Source organism: Pangasianodon hypophthalmus, chromosome 14 (genome assembly GCF_027358585.1).
Source record: "Pangasianodon hypophthalmus isolate fPanHyp1 chromosome 14, fPanHyp1.pri, whole genome shotgun sequence".
Lineage (NCBI taxonomy): Eukaryota > Metazoa > Chordata > Actinopteri > Siluriformes > Pangasiidae > Pangasianodon > Pangasianodon hypophthalmus.
Genome location: NC_069723.1, coordinates 16914465 through 16935482, shown reverse-complemented (window position 1 = coordinate 16935482; position 21018 = coordinate 16914465). Strand labels below are relative to the sequence as shown.

Below are 21018 nucleotides of genomic sequence, written 5' to 3'. Positions count from 1 at the left end.
TATTCTTTCACCGCAGACATTTTCACACTTAAAACTGCATAAAATTGGCAAATGAATGGCAACTTTATGTTTATGTCGCAAAGCCGTTTAATTTTAGGCATTTTACATTCATAATGTCAAAATTCAATGTTACTTTTTTTCTCTGAATTACACAGCAGGCAAGCTGGAAAGTAAAAAGAGAAAAAAAATCTGGGGGGAAATTCCAGCGTTACAGATTTGACATTTGAACTGATACTGACGTCATATCAGTGAGAATGTACATCTTATTGTGATCATAGATGTAAATCCTACTGCTGAAGATTGTTCTAAAAGATATAAAGCAGGTTTTTTGGGTGATGAGTTTTTGTTGAAGAGGCAATACATTTAACAAACACTGTGAATGTTAAAGACTTATGCAGGAAAATTTTACATATATTAAAAAGGCTCGAATAAACACAGTAATTATAGTCTTAAAAATATTTGTTGATTTGGTATATACATATTACTAAAGTAAAGCATGTGCTATGGATGGGACAGGTTTGAATCAGCCCTTCACAGACTACAGAGATCAGATGGATGCATGGTTAACTGTATGAAACAAAGAAAATTAAGAATAAACAATCAGAATCTCCTCCAGCCTGAATTTAACCTCAGCCTTATTGAGGACATTAAACAGGAAAAAAAATAAGTTAAATATTTAATGGGTTTTCAATCCCTCTCATTATTTAATGGACATACTGCCTTCAAACAGACCTGGTAATTTTAGACCTTACTGCCTTTTCTTTTTTAACCTTTTTAACCCGCACTTTTATAACCTTCTGCTCCAAGGTTCCCAACAACTCCAAGGTTACCACTTGCATGGAATTACCTTTGTAACAATAGCACTTTTTTAATACTTTAAGAGATTAAACATAGGAGCAAGGTATTCTGAAATATCAGTGTTATTAAATGATAGTTATATAAACAGACACTGAACATGATCTTGGCACATGGAGAAGGTAAGGACTCGTTCATGTGCGGACAATGAAGAAGTTTTTTTAATTAGCTTTCTGCCAAGACAGAATCTATGAAATGCACCTGTCATGACATTGCCTTGCCTCAGCAGTCACAGCTGACATACACACTGTGGCTTTTCTTACATGTCTGACATTATCTTCCTCCTTGTTTTCTTTCCAAGTTCCAGCTGCGCATCCTTTTCACAAACAGGAGCAAAATGGTCATAGACCAGTTCTTGGACAATCCATAATGCAGTCTTGTCTAATAATTTAATACTAGAGTCATAAGCAGTAAGACAGCATAAAATCTTCTGATAGTTTCAAAATTGTAGATCTTGTTTAAACTCAAATAATTAAAAAGAAACCAGAAAGAGCATACACATGCAGCAGAGGAAGGCGGGCCATGGAGCAGACATATGCTGGTTATGAGTCTGGTGAGAAGACTGTGTTTGTGTTGGGAAACCTTCTAGAGCTGAAATTGGGGTCCTCTCTTACTCGTTGTTTGATGTCATTTTTCATCTAAGAATGTAAAGAATAAACGATTAAACAGATGCTTCTGTTTCAATCAAATGCTAAAAATTAAGTGGTCTGTTAACACCAAATCTGTAACAAACATGAAAATAATAGAGAATCAACCATATAATGAATAATGAATCAATCAATCATTATTATGAATCAACATCATTCCAGTGAATAGAATCTTAATAAAAATAGAATCCATCTGAGGCATGATTGGCAGCCGAATTTCAGAGACTGCAGAAGGAAATTAACATTTTACGTTTTCAGAATTCTATTTTTGTCATTTTGCTAAAAAAAAAAAAATAAATAAATTAAAAAAAAAATTTTTTTTTTTTTAAATCAAATTTTGATAAAGACTAGTGATCAAAATGATTCAATGATGTAAACAAATGTAAACAGATCAAAATAAAATATACAGAGACGTGGATTTGTTTTCCTCTTCAACAATACTCTAAAGACACTAATCTACCTTGACAAGCAGTTCCATTACTATACATTACTATTACTGTACCTGTTGTGCGTATGCCTCCTGTAGTTCTGGTCTCTCAAGATCTTCCTGTAAGGCACTGGGTGACGTGACAGGTGTGACGCCAACTGATTTCGCTGCTTGGCTCACTGCCTCAGAGAGTGTGAGTTTGGGACCGTCACTCTGTGCTGTCTGTTGATCAAACACGAAAACATACCCTATTTTTAGGGAATCACTAAGAGTCTATGTATATTCCTGTTTTTTTTTTACCCAAGGACATACTAAAAAATAAAATAATAAAATAGCATATTTTACCAAGTTTGGTGTGTATGTGCGTGTGAGCGTAAAAAGGGCACTGTGTGTTTACCAAAACATCAGTAAGCTTTTCTTGTATGGTTGTTTTCATTAAAAATAATTTTAAAAAAACGTTACCTTTCTGCGCTTTGCAGGCATCCCTTGGAGATATGCATCAGATAGCGGAGGCTGGGCCTTCATCTTCCTCTGGCTGTTTATATCCTGTCTAATGATGGGCACCCACTCCTGCAACAGAATGAGGTGAAGCATTTGTTATGCTATTTACCACACCAACAGTACGGAGACTCTGTAGAATGAATAACGAGCAGAACGGAGGGCTTACAGGTGGTAAAGCAGCTGCCCAGGCTTCAGCCTCTTCTCCAGGCTCCTCTCCACCTGCTGCTTCCCCCGTCTCTCCAGCTGAACCTCCAACTGCCCCTTCCTCCTGGGAGCTCACCATGGCCTCCTCTGCTGTGGTAGCTGGAGTGGGAGAGAGAGTGTCATCCATCTGAGGATGAGACAGAGGTTAGCATTAGACAACTTAGCTTTCAAATAATCAGAGTCCATACAGTGATCATATTGTACAGTATTGTGGATAGACACATCTAAAGTAATTCTGGAAAGCCAACCATTTCTCCATCTGTATAAATATACATACCTCCATAGGATGACTTTCTGACTCATGTGCCTCTCTTGCTTCTTCACCCTAATATGAAATTTCATGTTCAAATGTTACTGATTAACAAGAATCAAACATTGCTTAATCAATGGTGCATAGCTGCTTCTCATTATTATTTTTTAAATTAACATTTGTCATATGGTAGTATATTGCACTAGAAATTCTAATAATGTTAATGTTGTAAAACAGCAATGTATTATTATATTTGAATTAACATTTCTAACTACTATATGTAATTTTTGGCACAAAATTAAAAATAAAAATAAAAGTAGCATTTGCTACTTGGTATACCACATAGGATATTCCATTTTACACAGAAGTCCTGACACTTCAGGATATCAGGATTGTGTGCATGTACAAATACAAATGTTTGTGTATTGGCGTGATAAGACACTCTCACCTGAGTGTGGACAACGTAATGCAGGATTTGCTCCTCTGTGACTGGGATGTGCTCCAGAATGACCTGCAGTCTCATAGTCATCATACTGGTCAACCAGTTCACTACACTAGGGTTCACCTCTGCTGACATGGTCCTCTGGAGAGGAATAGAGTGAGATTGTACATAAGACAGTGTTTAGTACATAATCATTTATAATAAAACTGAAGGAAGTATACTGTTTGTGGAAGAGAGACTTCATAGTTAGAGTACTGACAATGCGGTTGTTGATGACTGCAGTAAGGGCACCCTGCTCTCCTCTCAGGCAGTACAGATTGAGGGCCAAACACTCAAAAAGTGCACGGTTACACAGCTGCAGCAAGTGCGGTCCAAACGTGTGATCTAAAAAGGGGTTAAACATAACCAACACATCAGCATACATACTTTGGGTTATACATCACAGCAAAGGATCTGCATTCAAAATTTTTTAGGCCCTCAAGCAAGTCCTTAATCTTCAACTGCTCTGTTTTCTGCTATTATATTCTCCCCGACAAATCACTTTGGATAAAAGCGTCTGCCAAATGAATAAGTGTATATATACACTATGGTAAATATTTTGGTTTAAGACTGGGCAGTGTCAGTGTGGATGCAGGCTTTGGTGATAACCAAGCAGGAGCATTCCTGATTTTTCTGTGTAGCTGGAAAAAAGAATTTTAAAATTCTGCTTTTCAGTGTTAGAGTCTTGGTGATCTATCTGCATTCTAGCTTGCTTATAAGTGTATCTTTGGCTTTTGTGAAGATTCTCTGTGAGGCATTTTCAATGTACAGGTTCTGGGATGACTCAGGTAGAAGGAAAGTTGAGCCATAAACTTTTCAGATTTATCTTAGCCAGCTTTTTAAACATCTGCAGTTTTAGGTCATTCATTTGAATTGGCATGTTTAACCTCCAGAAGTGAAGTGTATAAATAATGTACATAAGTGTTTCTGGACATACCCGTGCACTGAAGAATGTGCGTGGCAATGTCAGTAAGCTGCTGTCTTAGAAAAGATCGGTTTGTCTGAGTGATGTCCACCCCATCCCGTACTGTAACTGACGACTGAGAGATAAAGAGAGAGAGATAAAACAAAAGACATGCACAATAAATATTTTAATATTCCATGTATGTACAGTAACACTCAGAACTGGCTTGATTCACTTACGAAACTCTCTGTGATATATTCATCTAGTTCCCCGATTAGATTATCAGCAGCTGCCTTTGGTTGAGAAAAGGACAAGAAAAATAAACAGTAAGAGTGATGTAACATACTGAAATCATACAGAAATCATTATGAGATATTGCTAATGAAATGTGCATGGAAGAAATACACAGTGTTACGTACTGCTATGTTTGCTTCGGTAGGCTCTCTGCCCTGCAGATAGTGTTCTGAGAAGAACTGGGCTAGCTGGGGCTGGATACGGCTTAGTGGCTGAGACTGACCATGGAGCAGCAGCACCATGTCCACCATGGAGAAGTTCTGGCACACAAGAGTCAACAGGTCGCCAAAGAAACCTACACACACAGGCAGACAGTTAGCTTTCTATATAAAATAAATAAATAAATAAATAAAATACTCAAGTGATGTAGTACTTGATGTAGTAGAACGTAAAACCTATTGACTAGAATCATATTTAACTATTGAACAGTCAGTAAAAGTTTAAATAAAACAAGCCTTATTTATAGAATGCTTTAATGAATGCTTCAAAGATTTTTTTTTTCATTTAAGCTTGAAACCTGCAGAATTGTCCATTCAGAGAGGGAAGAATTTGTGATCATGTGGTACTGATGTGGTATGTGGTACAAACTGTCCATGAAAGTGCAACCAGAATGACTTTTGAATTTTTTTTTTTTTTTTTTTTATTTTAAACTAATCGCACCACTGGTTGAAAAACAACATGAGTACTGGTTAATGCATTCTCTCACTGCCATCTCATCCAAAGACCTTAATAGTTGTAGTTTTGAATTTGCATTATATAGCTGTATATTTTAAACGCTTAGTAACGGAATTCAACAACTGCCCTTAGGTTTCTGTTATAAGTGAGTTTTGGGGCAAGAGGTTGTTTCCCCCGAAGTTTTTAACCTGTATATTCGCTCTTATGCTACTGATGTGATGAATAGAGATTAGGTTTGGACTGCTGAAGTATTATATAAAAGATTAAGCATAAGAACCAACATGCAGTTTGTCTGTATTATCAAAACAAGAAACCTCTCAACAAATGATAATCTATGTATGAGATTCAAAAATAATTCTCATACACCTAATTGAGATATATAATGATTGGCTATCATTATCTCAACTATAGAATAAAATCTGATATTTAGTAAACTTGAAATTCAATATTTCAGATGTCTGTTTCCAGACATTATGCAAGATTATTAGTAAACACTCTAAACTTGGCACAACAGCAACTACATAAATAAATGCTTATAATGGGCAAACTGTTATTGGACAAACTCTCACCCATGGCTTCTCCTGTGCTGGGGGTGAAAATGTTGCTGGTCTGGGAGAGTCTCTGAATGAACTGAGCAATGCTCTCAGTGTTGTTGTGTGGGGCACCTAGAGAGCCCATCATAGTGGAAAGGACCCCCTGCACTATCCCAGTGAATAGCTCTGTGTTCAGGACTTCTTCAGCTGCGGCACCTTCTGCAGGCTCTGATTGTGGTTCAGCAGTAGGAGGAGTAGGAGTGGGACCTGATGGTTGAGCTGTGGGGGGCTGAACATGGCTCTGTTGTGAGGCCTGACAAAGAAGTATACACAAATTACCATATAGAAGTCTGAATGCACATTTAAAATCTATTAAATCCATGCTATTAAATCCATAATAACAGATCAAATTATGGCATAGTTTGTGCAGTGGAAGCTCAATAGCTAGGTTTCTGTGCTCGGGGCTAGAAGAGTTCAAGTCCCAGTAGTGACAGAAATACATTATAAAAGGTACGTTTATGAATTCTATGTATGTTTCCCCCCCTTAGGTTAGGAGTTTTGGCTTTTCCAATTAATTAAACCTAAATAACAGTGATATTAATGAGCTTAGCTAAAGACCCTGGTGCATTGATTCACAAGCTCCAGTCATGTTTTATCTATTTGGTTGCATCCTGCAGTAGCATATATACTTATCTGAATCTAACAGTGTAATGTTTAACTGTGTAATGCTTACATTTAGCATTTAATACATTAACACTTAATTTAATAAGCAATCTTGTTTTGATGGGATTGTTAGAACCTGACGTATTTTACTAGCATGAAGATATTCTCTGATGGAGACTATAAAGCATTTTTGTATGTCAATCTGGATAAGATCATCTGCTGAATGCTAGAAATGTAAATTTCACTTGCTTTTTTTGACGTGGTTGGTTGCCAAATAGTCAGAGAAGATCTACTAACAGCTACATAGGTAAACATGTTTAATACTGAACTGCTTTCTGACCTGTATGAAGTCAGTGACTCCCTGAATAAAGGCAGGTATCCCTGGCATGGTCACAGTAACAGAAGGATTTGCTCCTGGAGCCTGGCCAGCAGCAGCCACCCCTCCGAGGACAGAGCCTAGAAGCTGGTCCAAGTTGCCCATTAGGGGAGCCCCTTGAGCAGGTGCGGGGGGTGGGCCAGGCTGGGGAGCAGTGCTTGCAGTGGTGCTTGTGGAGTGTGTGGTTCCTGAGGCACTGGTGGTAGATTCAGATGATGGGGGAAAGGTTGAGGATGAGGAAGAGGATGAAGAGGAAGATGAGGTGGAAAATGTGAATGTGTGAGAGGAGGAGGAGGACGACGAGGAGGAGGTAGTGGCCTCACTGGCTGTAGAAATAAAAAAGAAGTATTAATGCATACTGCAAATGTTGTCTGTATTCAGTTTATTCTGAAACTAGAGCACTGTACATATTGTAAACATACTCATCTGGCCTGAAACCCCTGTCAAGAGCTGTCCCATCATTCCACTAATCATTTGATTAATAGCAGCTGGATTCATGGGCGTAGCCTGCAAGAAAGAAATAAATATACACAGAAGAAATTTAACTGGTATATGAACTATAACTATGAACTAGTAGACATATTCTATGTTTTAGAGTGTCTTTGATGGTAACTAGATGTTTGTAACTATTCTCTATGATACACTGAATGTTAAGGTGCTAACCTGGCCTGGATGCTGGCCCATCATAGGAGGAACAGCAGTTCGCAGATTGATGGTGGTTCCTCTGGTGGTGAAGGAAGGATTTGCCATGCGGTGAGGAAAGGAAGGCAAGGTGAATACAAACCTAGCTTGATGTGGGTGAGGGGGAAAGGGAGGGGGAGTAGGGCCTGTACCAGCTGTGGCAGGGCCTGTACCAACAGGTGTGGGGCCTGTGCCAGCAGTGGTGGGGCCTGTGCCGGCAGGGGCGGGACCTGTATCGGCAGGGGCGGGACCTGTATCGGCAGGGGCGGGACCTGTGCCGGCAGGGGCGGGACCTGTGCCGGCAGGGGCGGGACCTGTGCCGGCAGGGGCGGGACCTGTGGCATGGTTTGGGGTTTGTTGTCCATGTTGACTAGCAGCGGCAGCACTTGCCATGGCCATAGCTTGTTGAGTAACTTGATTTACAATGGCTTGCATGAATTCTGGAGGTAAACCCGGTATCTGTACAGGAGTTGTGCCTGGGAGGGAAATACGGAGAAACATAAAAATCATAAGTAAGACACAGAAACATTGTAAAGCTGTACTGTTTGCAATCAAACCCTCATTGTGACTACTGGCTAATTAAAAATGTATGCAACTGTGTGAAAGGTGTTCATCTCTTACCAGGCTGCCCGGGACCAGCAGCATTCTGTTGTCCAGCAGCGTGGGCATTGCTTCCATTATCTGAAACACAAAATTAGATGTGTATTTTAAAGTTGCACACGCGTGTGCGTTTATGATGTTAATGCACGTACAGGCAGGCACATATGTGCATGTACATGCACAGACCTACATGCCCACTCACAGGAAAGACCCACCATCAATGTTAATCTGCATCATCACCACTGGCTCCATGGTTTGATGGCTTATGCGTATCACTCTGGGCCCTGGCTGTCCAGTCTGCTGATTGGCCATACCTGGCTGTGGGGTGGGTGTTTGTCCCTGCCCTTGTTGTTCTGATTGGTCAGCAGGTTGAGAGTGACTCTCAGCTTGTGGTCTGCCGTTAGTTGACATGGTCACTGTGGTCCCCAAATTAACCTATAAGAATGTATAATCAAGCAGTTATATTCATTAATAAAATGGCAAATTATACTCAAACACATGATGATGATTTATTCTTTATTATAAAACACACACTACACATCAAGGTTTCTCCAGATATAAAAAGTAAACTTTCCCTCAATATCTGCATGGATATCTCACTACTGGCTTCATTATTAGTATAACACTGATCTGTCTGTACATACCGCATATTGCAAGTAAAGTTCTGAAAGCTAACCACTACCATGGTGGCCTCAAAATGAATACTGCATGCATTCTGCTTTCAATTTATTTTAGATTTTGTATGAGGTATATGCATATGTAAACATAAACAAAATAACTTGATACACAGTACTATATGTTTATGTAAGATTTATGCTATGGTAGTGATACAAATATTTAAAATATTGTAGTGACATAGTAGCAACACTCATAAAAAGCAAAGATTTCAAACAGTAGCCCATTTACCTATTAATTCATTTACTTATCTCAGTGGCTATTAGAATCCTGGAAAGGCTTTGCCTCTCGTTTATAAAAGGAACACTTGGTCTTACCTGTATAGGCATGTGATGCACTCCACCTGGTGGCAGAACGGAGGAAGTGTAGTGAGACATGGGCCGGATCACATGCAGGTGACGGGGAGGTGCACTGGACAGATTACAGCGCAGATCACTCAGGGCAACCAGAGCATTTCCTAAGAGCCGAAGAGCTTCTCCCACCAGGTTTAGAACATGCTGGTCCTCCTCTCTCTCCTGTGTCTGCATAGAAACCATTTCTCTCATTTAATTAATGAAATGAATAATACAGTTATACAATATTGTTTATCTATGGGAAGTAACTGGCACTGGAATAAGGAATAAAAAAATAAAAGGACATCTAGCACATCTTTGACCCAATAATAATAATAATATGATAACTGATAGAGTATGTTTTATATTTTTTGCTCAAACGTTTAATACTACTGTAAGCTCAACCACCATTTTCGGCATGTGCTGTGTGTATTCATACCAATACCAGGGTGTGAAGAGCTTTGATATGAGCTACTGATCTAATCGTATAGAAAAAATATTAAATGGATATTTGATATACATATGAAACATTCACTGAATAATCAAATAGGCCAATAAAAATGTATTTTTAATTGAATACTGGATGGCCATGACAGCCACTTGCATACATTATTGTTGTAATCAGCAGTGGTGGCTGCCTCCAGGATGGAGTGAGCTCTCTGGATGAATGGCTGGAGTCTCTCTTCTACTCTTCTCAGCTCTCCTAACATCTCGACCATTTCTGCAGGGCTGGGGTGGCTGATGGGAGCATGAATACACAATTCAAACAACATTACAATGTGTTTTTATTTCAGATACCCTCACAGGAACTAGAACCAAAAGTCTGGAAAAGACAGCACCCTCAGTTTAGTCTTAGTGCAAGAGTAGATACTTACTAGATCTGAAATACTAGCAGGCAATTATCAACTCAACCAAAAACTGTCATCTCAAGTAGGGATGCGCAGTATGAGATTTTGCTCATAATAGGGGTGAGCAATTACTATATCTGTTAAGAGCAATTACAAATTCTGATTTTTCCTATTTTTAAATAAAAGTATCACTGAACAGTTTTGAATGCAACACTACTGTTTTGCTGCCAGTTTGTTAGCAAAGTTTGTAGGACTTCACAATAACCTCTTTGATAATATGCATAATAAAATATAGAAATTTGTTGCACTAAAAAGAAAGAATTAATACACATTCAATACACTTTCACACCTTCTGCAACCAATAACTAATAACCAATAATAATAAGAATTATTACCAGGAATAATTTCTAAAGAACAATAGACACAACTATGTGAACTAAGTGTGCGAGAGACATTTTCCAATTTCTAAGTTTTGACCAATTCAGTCTCAGTGTCTATCCTTACTTGGGGCCTGAAGGAGGAGGAGGAGGAGGTGCATTATCAGTCTGAGTGGACGTAGAGGATGATGGAGGTGAGCTGGATGGAGGGGGGGATGTGTCCATGGGCTGGACAGAAGGAGAAGGTGTAGAGGTGGAGGAAGAAGGAGGCGGTGCAGAATCCTGAGCTGAGGAACCATCCATGGGCTGACCCTATAAGAACAGTAAGGCCAGATATTGAGTGTGAGTAAAGACATCAGCTATTCTCAAACTTGCAAACCTACGACATTAATTTAATAATAGCCCATAATACAAATCGGCAACTAGTTATTCATTCACTGAGCGTGATGCGAAATGTGCTTCAGAGATTCTCAGTACCTCCAGTCTCTGAATCAGGGCAACGGTGTCTCGCAACAAATTTTCAGCCAGGAGCAGCCGCAGTCTGGGCTCACTCTGCAGGGTCTGATCCATATCAACATTCACTGAGCCGTTGTTCTAGCAGAGAAAAATACACATATCATTATGTGTAATACTTTGAACAGAGACTTGTGGTTTTAAATGTTTAAATGGCACTCATACCCCATTACTGCTGCTGACTCGTGTATTCCTAACACCCTCCCCGAGGCCCGCCATTATCTGCTGGATAGACATCTGAGAAAAGACATACGCAAATGACATTAAAATTTCATCAACATAATTACATTTCAGCCAGTAAAATGTCTACAGGATACCTGGCTATTTTTTCTCAGGCTATTCACAGGCAGTCATTCTAGCATGTATGACATGGTGTGTACTATGCATATATATTTAAAAAAAATAAATAAATAAAAAAAATAAATAAATAAAAATAAAAACAAACAAAAAAAAAACTGACATCTTTGCTTTTGACCAATAAAGAAAGCCCTTGTCCATGCCTGAATTTGCTGGGGGTCCATGACGTTCACTGGGAGATTAAGAGTACCAAGCATAACGTAGCTATTAGCATTGCGATCATGTGTGGCTCCGTGAGGCATGGCCTGAGGAGTTGTGGTGGTTCCACTCTGTGAGGCTCCTGAAGTCCCGGGTACTCCCCCTGAGCCTGATCCTGACTGAGTTGTCTGGGGCGGGGCTCGCTCCACCAGGTGAATGACTTTACCATTGACGTCTGCAAACACAAGAACAGAAACATTCTACTTTCATATCAAATGCCGTGATCAAAGGAAAATGAAGGTTTGTCCTGAGTAATCAACAGCTATCTGTTAGCTTCAGTGAATCCCATTACAAATACATCTTAAAAACAACATTATGGTTTGCTATATTATCAAAGAAACGCCTAATGCTAGAAAGCAAATAAACAACTAGTTAGGTGTGCTTTGAAAGCTAAGAAGAGTTCAAAGAGCAAGAATGCATCCAATATTGCATATTAGCATCGGACTAATATTTGCATCATTCACTGATGCATTATTTATGCATGATGCAAATTCACTGAGTGAAAAACGTTAAATAAAAAAAATAATAGCATCTTTACAGGTAGGCATTATATATATATCAATCCTAAGAGCTCCAGTATGCATATCATATTAAAAAATTTTAAATGTAAAAAAAGAAATGTGTGCACCCTGGTTGTCAGGAGTGGTCGGCAATATGCCAAAAATACACTATATGGCCAAAAGTATGTGGACACCTGCCCATCACACTCATATGTGGTTCTTCCTCAAACTGTTGCCACAAAGTTGGAAGCACAAAATTATACAGGATGTCTTTGTATGCTGTAGGATTAAGATTTCCCTTCACTGGAACTAAGAGGCCCAAACCTGTTCCAGCATGACAATGCCGCTGTACACAATGCAGGGTTTATGAAGACATGGTATGCCAAGGTTGGAGTGGAAGAACTCGAGTGGCCTGCACAGAGCCCTGACCTCAACCCCACTGAACACTTTTAGGGTGAACTGGAACACCGACTGCACACCAGTCCTCCTCACGCAACATAAGTGCCTGACCTCACTAATGCTCTTGTGGCTGAATGAACACAAATCCCCACAGCCACAGTCCACAGTCTAGTGGAAAGCCTTCCCAGAAGAGTGGAGCTTATTATAACAGCAAAGGAGAACTAAATCTGGATTGAGATTTTTAACAAACACATATGGGTGCGATGGCCAGGTGTCCACAAACTTTTACAAATATGGATCACAAAATTTAGGTTGCTAAGTGTCAGCAAAGAAGCAGTGTAGCTTTTATTCTGCAGCTGTGAAAAGGGATGATTTAGCATAGAGTAAAAAGGGAAAACAGAACATTCTGTACACAAACACATTCCTACTCTCCAATCAGCTACTTGTCAGCGTCAGCAGCAATGGAGTCAGACAATGTTATAAAAGTACTGATAATACCTCCGATATCTCAAAAGTGTACTGTGAAGGAATTTATCGTAATACTGATATCATACCTATAATTCAGCCCAAGATGTCTGCCAAATTTGGTTCATTCTTGCTGTCAACCTCTGGGACACCCCTTAAGGACAAACTGTACAAAACAACTAGTTCTAAACAGGACTGTCAAAGGAAATGTCTGAACACACTTACTGTATTCTGCCAGAGTTTTCTCATCCTGAAGCACTCTTCCCTGGTAGATCAGCCTCTGTTTGTCAACAGGTATTCCCACTGAGGGAGATATGTGCTCTTTAAACTCCTTCACAGTGATCTAGGGAGTAAAATGTAAAGCTGTCACTTAATAAGTTGTTTTAATTTGTTCAACGCATCTAGATGTATATATCAGGAAATGAAAGTTGAAATTCTGATCTATCGTCTCACATTCATCTTTTGATCTCAAAGCCAAATGTCTTCGGGGTACAGCAAAAAATAAATAAATAAAAAATTAGCCTTGCCATTCCAATACTTTCCAAAGTGAATGAAAGAATTAAGTTTGAAAACCTGCCCTCTGCTCTGGAACTTTCTTTGAATTTGGACTGGCCTCTTGTCAGTGATTTTACAGACACACCCCCAACGCTCCTTCACAACCTCATAAATCATTATGAGGAGACATGGCATGTTTATAGACTTGTAACTTGGCTTTCAAGCAAAAAAAAAATGAAATGTCCGAGTGTGTTTGAAAGTGATGTCATGACTGATGCCTTACTAATACTAACTCTAGTTGAACCACCGTAAGTTTTAGGGGTGGAGCTTTGTGTGTACGGGTGCAAATGGAGGCAGATTCAATGAGTAAAAAAAAAAATAATTCAAATCTTATTCAGCTCCACCCACTTAACCATTAGAGACATATTTTTCACAAATCTTACCCAATACACCTTTAACAGTAAAAAATTCCATGAGGCACCTCAATAGCCTAGAGATGTACTTCATATAAATTATTTGAATATGTACAATAATATTTTGTATATTTATTATAGCTATAGTGCTTTTTATCCTAAAGATTTCACAGGCAGGACGTCCAATTTGACGTTACTTATCTATCTACTCGTGTTTTGAGTTGCTGAGGTTTAGATGAAACCCATTCAAAAATCAAAGGGCCAGTCAAACAGGCTAATATGTGTAATAATCCAATAATAAAAATAATACGTTTGATGACTGTGATTTTCACCACACACCCTGCTTATGCTTCATGGACCGCTGGAGAAACCACTAGTTTATTGTACAATCTATATTCTGTGTTTATTGTCTGTCACATTGGCTTGTACTCTTGTCTAATATTGTGTAGCACCATTAACATGACATGTGTCTGTGATCAGAGGTATGAGAAATAGGAATAAAGCCTACTTGATTTGACTTCCTCTGTTAAACCAATGTTAAAGAAAGTAGCAGTTAACTCACCTGTGCTCTCACAGTATAGCTTCTGCTCTGAGAGTCCAGAGTTTTCACAGTGACATCTATCATATTGTTTTCTTGCTCCTCCATGCTGCTTCCAGCCACAAGAACAGGAAACTAGATACGAAATATCTTAAATTATTGAATTATACACGACTACAGACACACAAAACAACCTGCTTTGCTGAAGTTAACTTTCTGAAGTGAAAGAGGAAAGAGCTGGGAAAGAATACAGCTTCTGGTTGCTGTGTAATGAGTTCTGCCATAACATTAGCCATCTTTCCAGAGGTTTCTTGAACTTTCCTCCCACTACCTCCACTCCTTAGCTGGTATTTAGCATACATGCTAAAAGTTAGCTATCATGCCTAACTGCATAGTGCATAGTTAGCTTGCTCGAGCTACAACGCGAGCTACAAGGCTACCTAGGAGAATTGCTTTATTAATAAATTAGCTAAACTGTTGTAAATATTTACGTGTACTTCTGAGTATCCTGCCAGTACATATAATCAGCGCTGAAATGACCGTTAACGTTCTTAGCATTAAAAAAAATAACAAGCAAAAAACGCTAGCTAGCTAAGTGTTAGGCTAGCTTAGCTAGCAGGGTCCTACCGTGAAAGTCTGTTATGTCACTCTCTGGTCGAGGTTGTTGTGTTGACTCTGCTTTTATCAATCTATCTAATTAACACTGTATCCTTTCTAATAGTATTTGTTACCATGACAGTATTACTAACGTTAGATTTCAGACAGCTAGCCAAGTTACGTAGCTAGCTAACATAAACTAGCCTGTATCGAAATGAATAACGTAAGCCACGCCCATTTCCGGTCACGGCTATTTAACTGGCTACGTTCCCCAAACCCACGGTACTGTACTAACTACAGTAGACATGAATGACCTGGCTGATATTATTTACAAGACAAAATCAGGTAATACAAAACTAGTATCCTGTCAGTATAAGATCTGAGATCCTTCATTAATAAATTAAAAACTGTAGTCTTTGGCATGAGAGGAATAAAACACTTCTGGACATGCTGTTATTGCAAAATAATCAATTTCAGGGTGGGAATGGCCCTCCTCTTCACATCACACCACCCTGGTGTTGATTATTTTCCTGTAACAGCATGCCTTGTCATGCTTTATTCCTTAACACAACTTTGCTTGCTGAATATTTCAGCTTGTTCTGACCAGCTACCAGTAGCCATGATACCGGCCAAGCTGGTCAAGTTAGTAGCTGGTCAAGTTAATAGTGGGTCAAGTTAGTAGCTGGTCAAGTCAGTAGCTGGTCAAGTTGCTAGACCATCTTTGCCAGCTGGTAAGTTATTTTCCAGCTTCCTTATTACTTAACTAAATTGATCACTAAATGCTTGGGATTTTCAAGTTGCCTTACTGCTGTGTTATTTTCTTAAAATAATAACTTGCCTAAGATGATGTAGTCTCCTTTCTACCAGCACTTACCAGCAGCCAAAATGTTTTACTGGTTTGGCCAATCTAGTCTGTGTTTTGGCAGCTGGTAGCTGGTCAGACCAAGCTGGATTTCTCAGCCAAAAAAGTTGTGTTAAGGAATAGAGCATAACAAGGCATGCTGTTACAGGAAAATAATCAACACTGGGATGGTGTGGTGTGAAGAGGAGGGCCATTCCCACCCCAAAGTTGATTATTTTCCAGTAACCGCATGTCCAGTTTTTAATTTATTAATGAAGGACATGTCATAGTTTGTAACTGTTTATAGTTCCTCCACCACTCTATTTTATCTCTCTTGAAATTAGAAAGAGTAAAAAACAAAAAAGAAACTAAGCAGCTCTCATTGAACATTGAAAGAAATTGAATGTTAAATAGACATCTCCTTACACAAATCTTAACCATATCACTAGTTATGTGTTTTTCTTTTTAAAAATATTCATGAATGAGTGTTGTTACTATAGAAATGACAAAATACTATAACAAGTGCATTAATAAAGACCTGTGATTTGAATTAATCAACACTACCTGATCAGTTAGAATCAATCAATCAGCAGCACTATGGTTATATGTAGAACATATCAGAAAGTCGGTTTTCATGCATGCAGTAAAATAGCAACACATCTTTTACCAAAGCCAGAAATTGATTTATTTCCTAGAGCTAAACCTGAAAAGCAGTACCAAAATTTGGACCAACTTCAAATACGACACAAAATAACACATACTCATTCAGTGTATGAGTGTTTGTACATTATCTGGGCACATGTTAGTGAAGGTTCTTATGTTTTCCTTCCATTTGTTTAAGTCTGAAATTATCAGCTATGGGCTTATGAGCACATTACAGAGGACTCTGCAACATTAACTCTATTCATCTTAGAAAACCTTATATATATATATATCTATATCTATATATCTACATATATATATATATATATATATATATATATATATATATATATATATATATATATATATATATATTAGTGATTAATTAACATTTGATTTATTCTGCAGTATGACATTTATGATTTTTCTGTTGTATTATTATTGTAAATTATTATATGCAAATACAAAATCAGACAGCAAGAGAAAACTAATGTTGTACACTATTATTTAAAAGCAGTCATTTGTGCATCTTTTTGCTCTTTCACACCATATAAATCATTGAGGCCAAAAAATGGAATTTGTGCCGGTTTTGGGGGTACCTGGTTCAGCATTGAATTTATTTGTGATATCACACTCCACAGTAGTGGTTAAAGGCTCATATGAAAGCAGACATTTAGAGCTTTAAGAATTTGCTGGTTTATCTCTGTACCAATGTTACTGTGGAGAGGTGTGAATTGTTTCCCATCACCCTGCTCACAAGCAGCTAAACACAGAGTCACGATACTCTACACACAGAAACCCAACTGCGTCCTGACTAATCTTATAACAGACTAATCTTATAACAGATAAAATAACTCATTTGTTTATATTGATTGAAAATGTCCAATGAGTTGATTTTCCATTCCACCGAATGGAATGCCAGTGTACTGCTAGAAAGGGTTAAACTCCTTTAAGAATCATATGCATTAAAAACAGGTCTGACTTTGTTTTGAAATAGCGATAGAATAATTACTATCGGAAACCATCAACAAAACGATCATATCTCCATGTGTCACACAAATATGTAACATAGGAAAAGAAACCTGCTAGAAGTTAGTTTATGTGAGGGTTTAAATGTTATATTTCTTACTAGAGGCATTTTCTTACAGATGCCACCCTGAGAAACCAAACTCCGTGAATAGGGCTTAAATGATATTTTTAGAAACATTTGCATCAGTTTCTACTGTGAGCTATTATATAAAATATTTATAATGGTGGAGACTCTAATAAGAAAGTTATGTCTATTGTGTTAATATGATAAAATTCAATCAGACCTGAATTGTGCTAGAGACCTGAAATGTGCTATTTATGTAGTAAACACACTTTACTGGCTGCACTTTGTGTTTGTACAACGCCACATGACAAGAGCAGCACTGTGTATAACAGCTGTTAATTCAACAGAAAGGTGATTAGCACGTTAAATAGACTGAGTGTCAATCCTTTTGCATATTCATGTGTGTGTTTTTTGCCCTTATAGTGCTGCTTTGTTGTATAGTGTTTGGTGGAAAATGCTTCAGTGACTATATTTTGTCCATTCAGTAGTTTTTAACTTCTCTTGTGAAGGTGTGCTAGGATAATAATGTGTATAAAAATCAGAAGTCTAGACACGAGAGTAACAAGCTACATGTACTCTGATTAGAGTGCTTGAGTACATGGTTCACTTGAGTATAATTAAACCATAGGACTTTTACTTTTTATCATAGTAGTTGGGGGGTAAGGTGGCTTAGCGTTTAGCATGTTTGCTTGCACCTCCAGGGTTGGGGGTTCAAATCCCACCTCTGCTCTATGTGTGAGGAGCCCCTCCCTGTGCTTTGGGGGTTTCCTCCGGGTACTCCGGCTTCCTCCAAAGGGATTAGAACAAAAAAGTCCAAAGACATGTGCTGTAGGCTGACTGGCATTTCCAAATTGTTCATAATGTGCAATCGTGCCCTGGGATGGGTTGGCACCCCGCCCAGGGGTGGACCCTGCCTTGCGCCCCGAGTCCCCTGTGATAGGCTCCAGGCTCCCTGTGACCCTGTGTAGGATAAGTGGTACAGAGAATGGATGGATCATAGTATTTTTAAATAATTTTTAAATAATATATTTATCTTCACTACATGTATTTATCATAGTAACACTGTAAAAAAAAATGCATTTAACTTGATGTAAGCCAATGCATGTACGAATTTCTAGACCCAATTAAAATAAATCAGTTTCCTGCAGAAACTACACTTCAGGTGCCAAATGCTTAGTCAGCAGCAGCAATGCCTGAGACTGCAAAGACAGATGAGCATCCTCCCCCAAATTCGTTTAAATCATTCAAATAAAATGGTGTGTTACTGGCCTACAAAAACCAGTGGAGATATCAGCATTTCACAGCTCAACCTCCAACCTGGGTTAACTTGCACAGCTAAGCTATTAGCTAGCTGAGTGAGCTAGACTAGCTAGCCATATCTTTTGATGTTTTACAGTATGAAAGCTCTGCATTAAACTTTAGATGTCACTTTGACGTTTGTTAGCGAATTGGCTGTTGTGTTAAATATATCTAAATGCTGCTACAGTCTGTGTAACACTCAGGATAATGTGTAAGGGCATCTTTGCTAGATACAGCTAGAAACATGTATGAATTAACATGAGCTAGCTAGCTAATGAACCTAGCAAGCTACAGAAACCCCAACAGCATTTGTCAGCTAATGTTACCTTGATGATACATGTGGTGTTTTCTTCAGCATAATTAGTTAATATAATTGGTCAAAAATGCGTTCCTCAGATATACAGATTACACGGTTATACAGATTAGTTGTGTTAATTGTAGACAAAAAAAAGGAATTTGTAAAGCAATTACTCAAGTAATTTTTCCACCAAACAATTTATTTGCTCTAACTTTGGTAGTTTTCTTGATGGCCAGTTTTACTTTTACTCAAGTGAATTAGTACTGCTACACATCATGTTATAATTAGTGTTTGCATGTAAAATGTGCTAGGATTAAATGGTAGACTGGTTAAAAACCTTTCCGCCCAAACTATAAGGATAATGCTCGAGGCAGCACCCATATGCTTTGTAACATATGGCCTGTAATGTCTGATGTTCTTGGAACCAGCAAATCTGAGGTTGATCTACATCCATTTTCTGAAATACAAAGCTCTTTAATTCGGCGTCATTTCACAGCAGCTCTGATGACGCTTCTCCACCTGGCCTGATAATGAATGTGACAGGATTAACCCGAAGCAGAATCTCTGGTTGCGGTGATCCCAAACACTTGGTGATGTAATTGCACCTTGAAAATGTGCCAGTAATCCCAGGATTAGCATCATTAACATGCTCAGAGTGCAGTAAACCTCATTTCCATATCACACAGTGCTGTTTCATAAGTCACATTTCTGCTGGGCCGGTTAGAAGATCGGGAAGCAGTAAAAAGGTTTTACTTTGTGACTAGGTAAAACTCATGATGCATCCTTATTACACTGTGCATTTCATATTATATCATTTATACCACAGCACAGTTTAATTCTTAATTTTCTATCGCAGCAGTTTTGACGGATTGTTCCGGCTGTGAGGCAAATCCCAGCTATACCACAGTACTCATTTTTATATGCTGTCATTTCTATAGTAATAGCCAACACATGGACTTGTATGGAGGATACTTAATATAAATGGATTTAAAAAAAATAAATGTGTGCAGTCATTGATATAGTGAAGCTTTCTAAAAGGAGATGTTTGTTTATCCTTTTTGGAAGGAGTCTCCAGTGTCAACTCTTTGTCAGTCAGAGGTAAAGCTGTAAGCATAAAGTGATGGAGTGTTTTTTGGTTTCTTGGTAACAGGACAAGTTGCATAGTTTTTGAATGAGAGAGAGAGAGAGATGAGAGAGAAATGAGAGGCTGGTGTGGGAGCTGCTTTAATAATAATAAGTGCTTTAAATATAATAAGTGATAACTGGCACAAATTTGTTTTGTGGACATTTCACAACATTAAATGTAACTATAAATGGCTAAAAATTTGATGTGATATACTTTAAATAAATAAAAGTCGACATTTATAACAGCATGTTCCTTTGTGTTTTATTCATTACGTATTTCATTTTAAATTGCTCTAAAATGAATTTGAAATATGTATATAATTTGATCACATTTAGCTAGAACCTTTATAGAACATGCTGTATATAACTGTGTGTGTGGGTCTTTGAGTGTGTGTTCCTGCTCTCTCTTAGTTAAGACACAGGGTTTGGAAGCTGATGAGGACTCTGTGGGGCGTGTGTGTGACTCAGTTGGAGCTGCAGGATATCCTGAGCAGTGTGTGTGACTGACTGAAGAGCAGCCCATCAGGAGAGAGGCAGCATAAGCCTTTCTCACTCTGTTCTGCCAGTTCTCCAGCCAGCAGGTAGACGGATAACAAGACTCTACAAGCCAGGCGTTTTTCCTCCCTGTATGCCTGCACGGTCAATGCCGTGGGATTAGTTCTGTGTGCTCGTGATAGAAAATGTTCTGCCGTGCCATACTGTACATCCGTTTGAAAGATTTCATTAATCACTTTTAACGTGTTCCTTGTAAACACCAGCAGTACAGATGAGCGTGTGTTTGTGTGCATGAATGACTCTGTATGTGTGTGTTTGCATATATATGTGTGTGTGTGTGCATTAGAGATTTGCAGCAAAAACCAAGAACTGTGTGTATGATGGTTTTCAATCAGTCAGGTCTTTCTGAACATCTTGCGGATTAGTG

The 21018-nt window shown here is 38.5% G+C and overlaps 1 protein-coding gene across 1 annotated transcript; it reads right to left on the bottom strand.

The window, feature by feature from the left end:
* Window positions 1–64: 64 nt before the first annotated feature.
* bag6 (BCL2 associated athanogene 6) lies at window positions 65–15039 on the bottom strand. The gene is made up of 25 exons (XM_026934883.3): window positions 14829–15039; window positions 14226–14336; window positions 12981–13098; window positions 11337–11566; window positions 11002–11073; window positions 10801–10917; window positions 10451–10635; window positions 9707–9836; window positions 9084–9287; window positions 8307–8526; window positions 8113–8172; window positions 7474–7967; window positions 7233–7317; window positions 6775–7136; window positions 5808–6084; window positions 4689–4858; window positions 4509–4562; window positions 4303–4405; window positions 3586–3710; window positions 3333–3467; window positions 2912–2959; window positions 2597–2761; window positions 2392–2499; window positions 2005–2151; window positions 65–1493 (listed from the first exon to the last, which is right to left on the bottom strand). Exons 2-25 carry the CDS (start codon window positions 14307–14309, stop codon window positions 1398–1400), a joined length of 3789 nt encoding a protein of 1262 aa, XP_026790684.3. The 5' UTR covers window positions 14310–14336; window positions 14829–15039; the 3' UTR covers window positions 65–1397.
* Window positions 15040–21018: the final 5979 nt, after the last annotated feature.

Excerpts from the sequence above, each read along its gene's own strand:
- bag6 (XM_026934883.3), bottom strand. The coding sequence starts at position 14,309 with ATGGAGGAGCAAGAAAACAATATGATAGATGTCACTGTGAAAACTCTG. Across the intron at positions 7,318-7,473 it reads TGGGCCAGCATCCAGGCCAG|GCTACGCCCATGAATCCAGC; the intron begins GTTAGCACCTTA and ends TCTTTCTTGCAG. Across the intron at positions 1,494-2,004 it reads AGGAGGCATACGCACAACAG|ATGAAAAATGACATCAAACA; the intron begins GTACAGTAATAG and ends TTACATTCTTAG.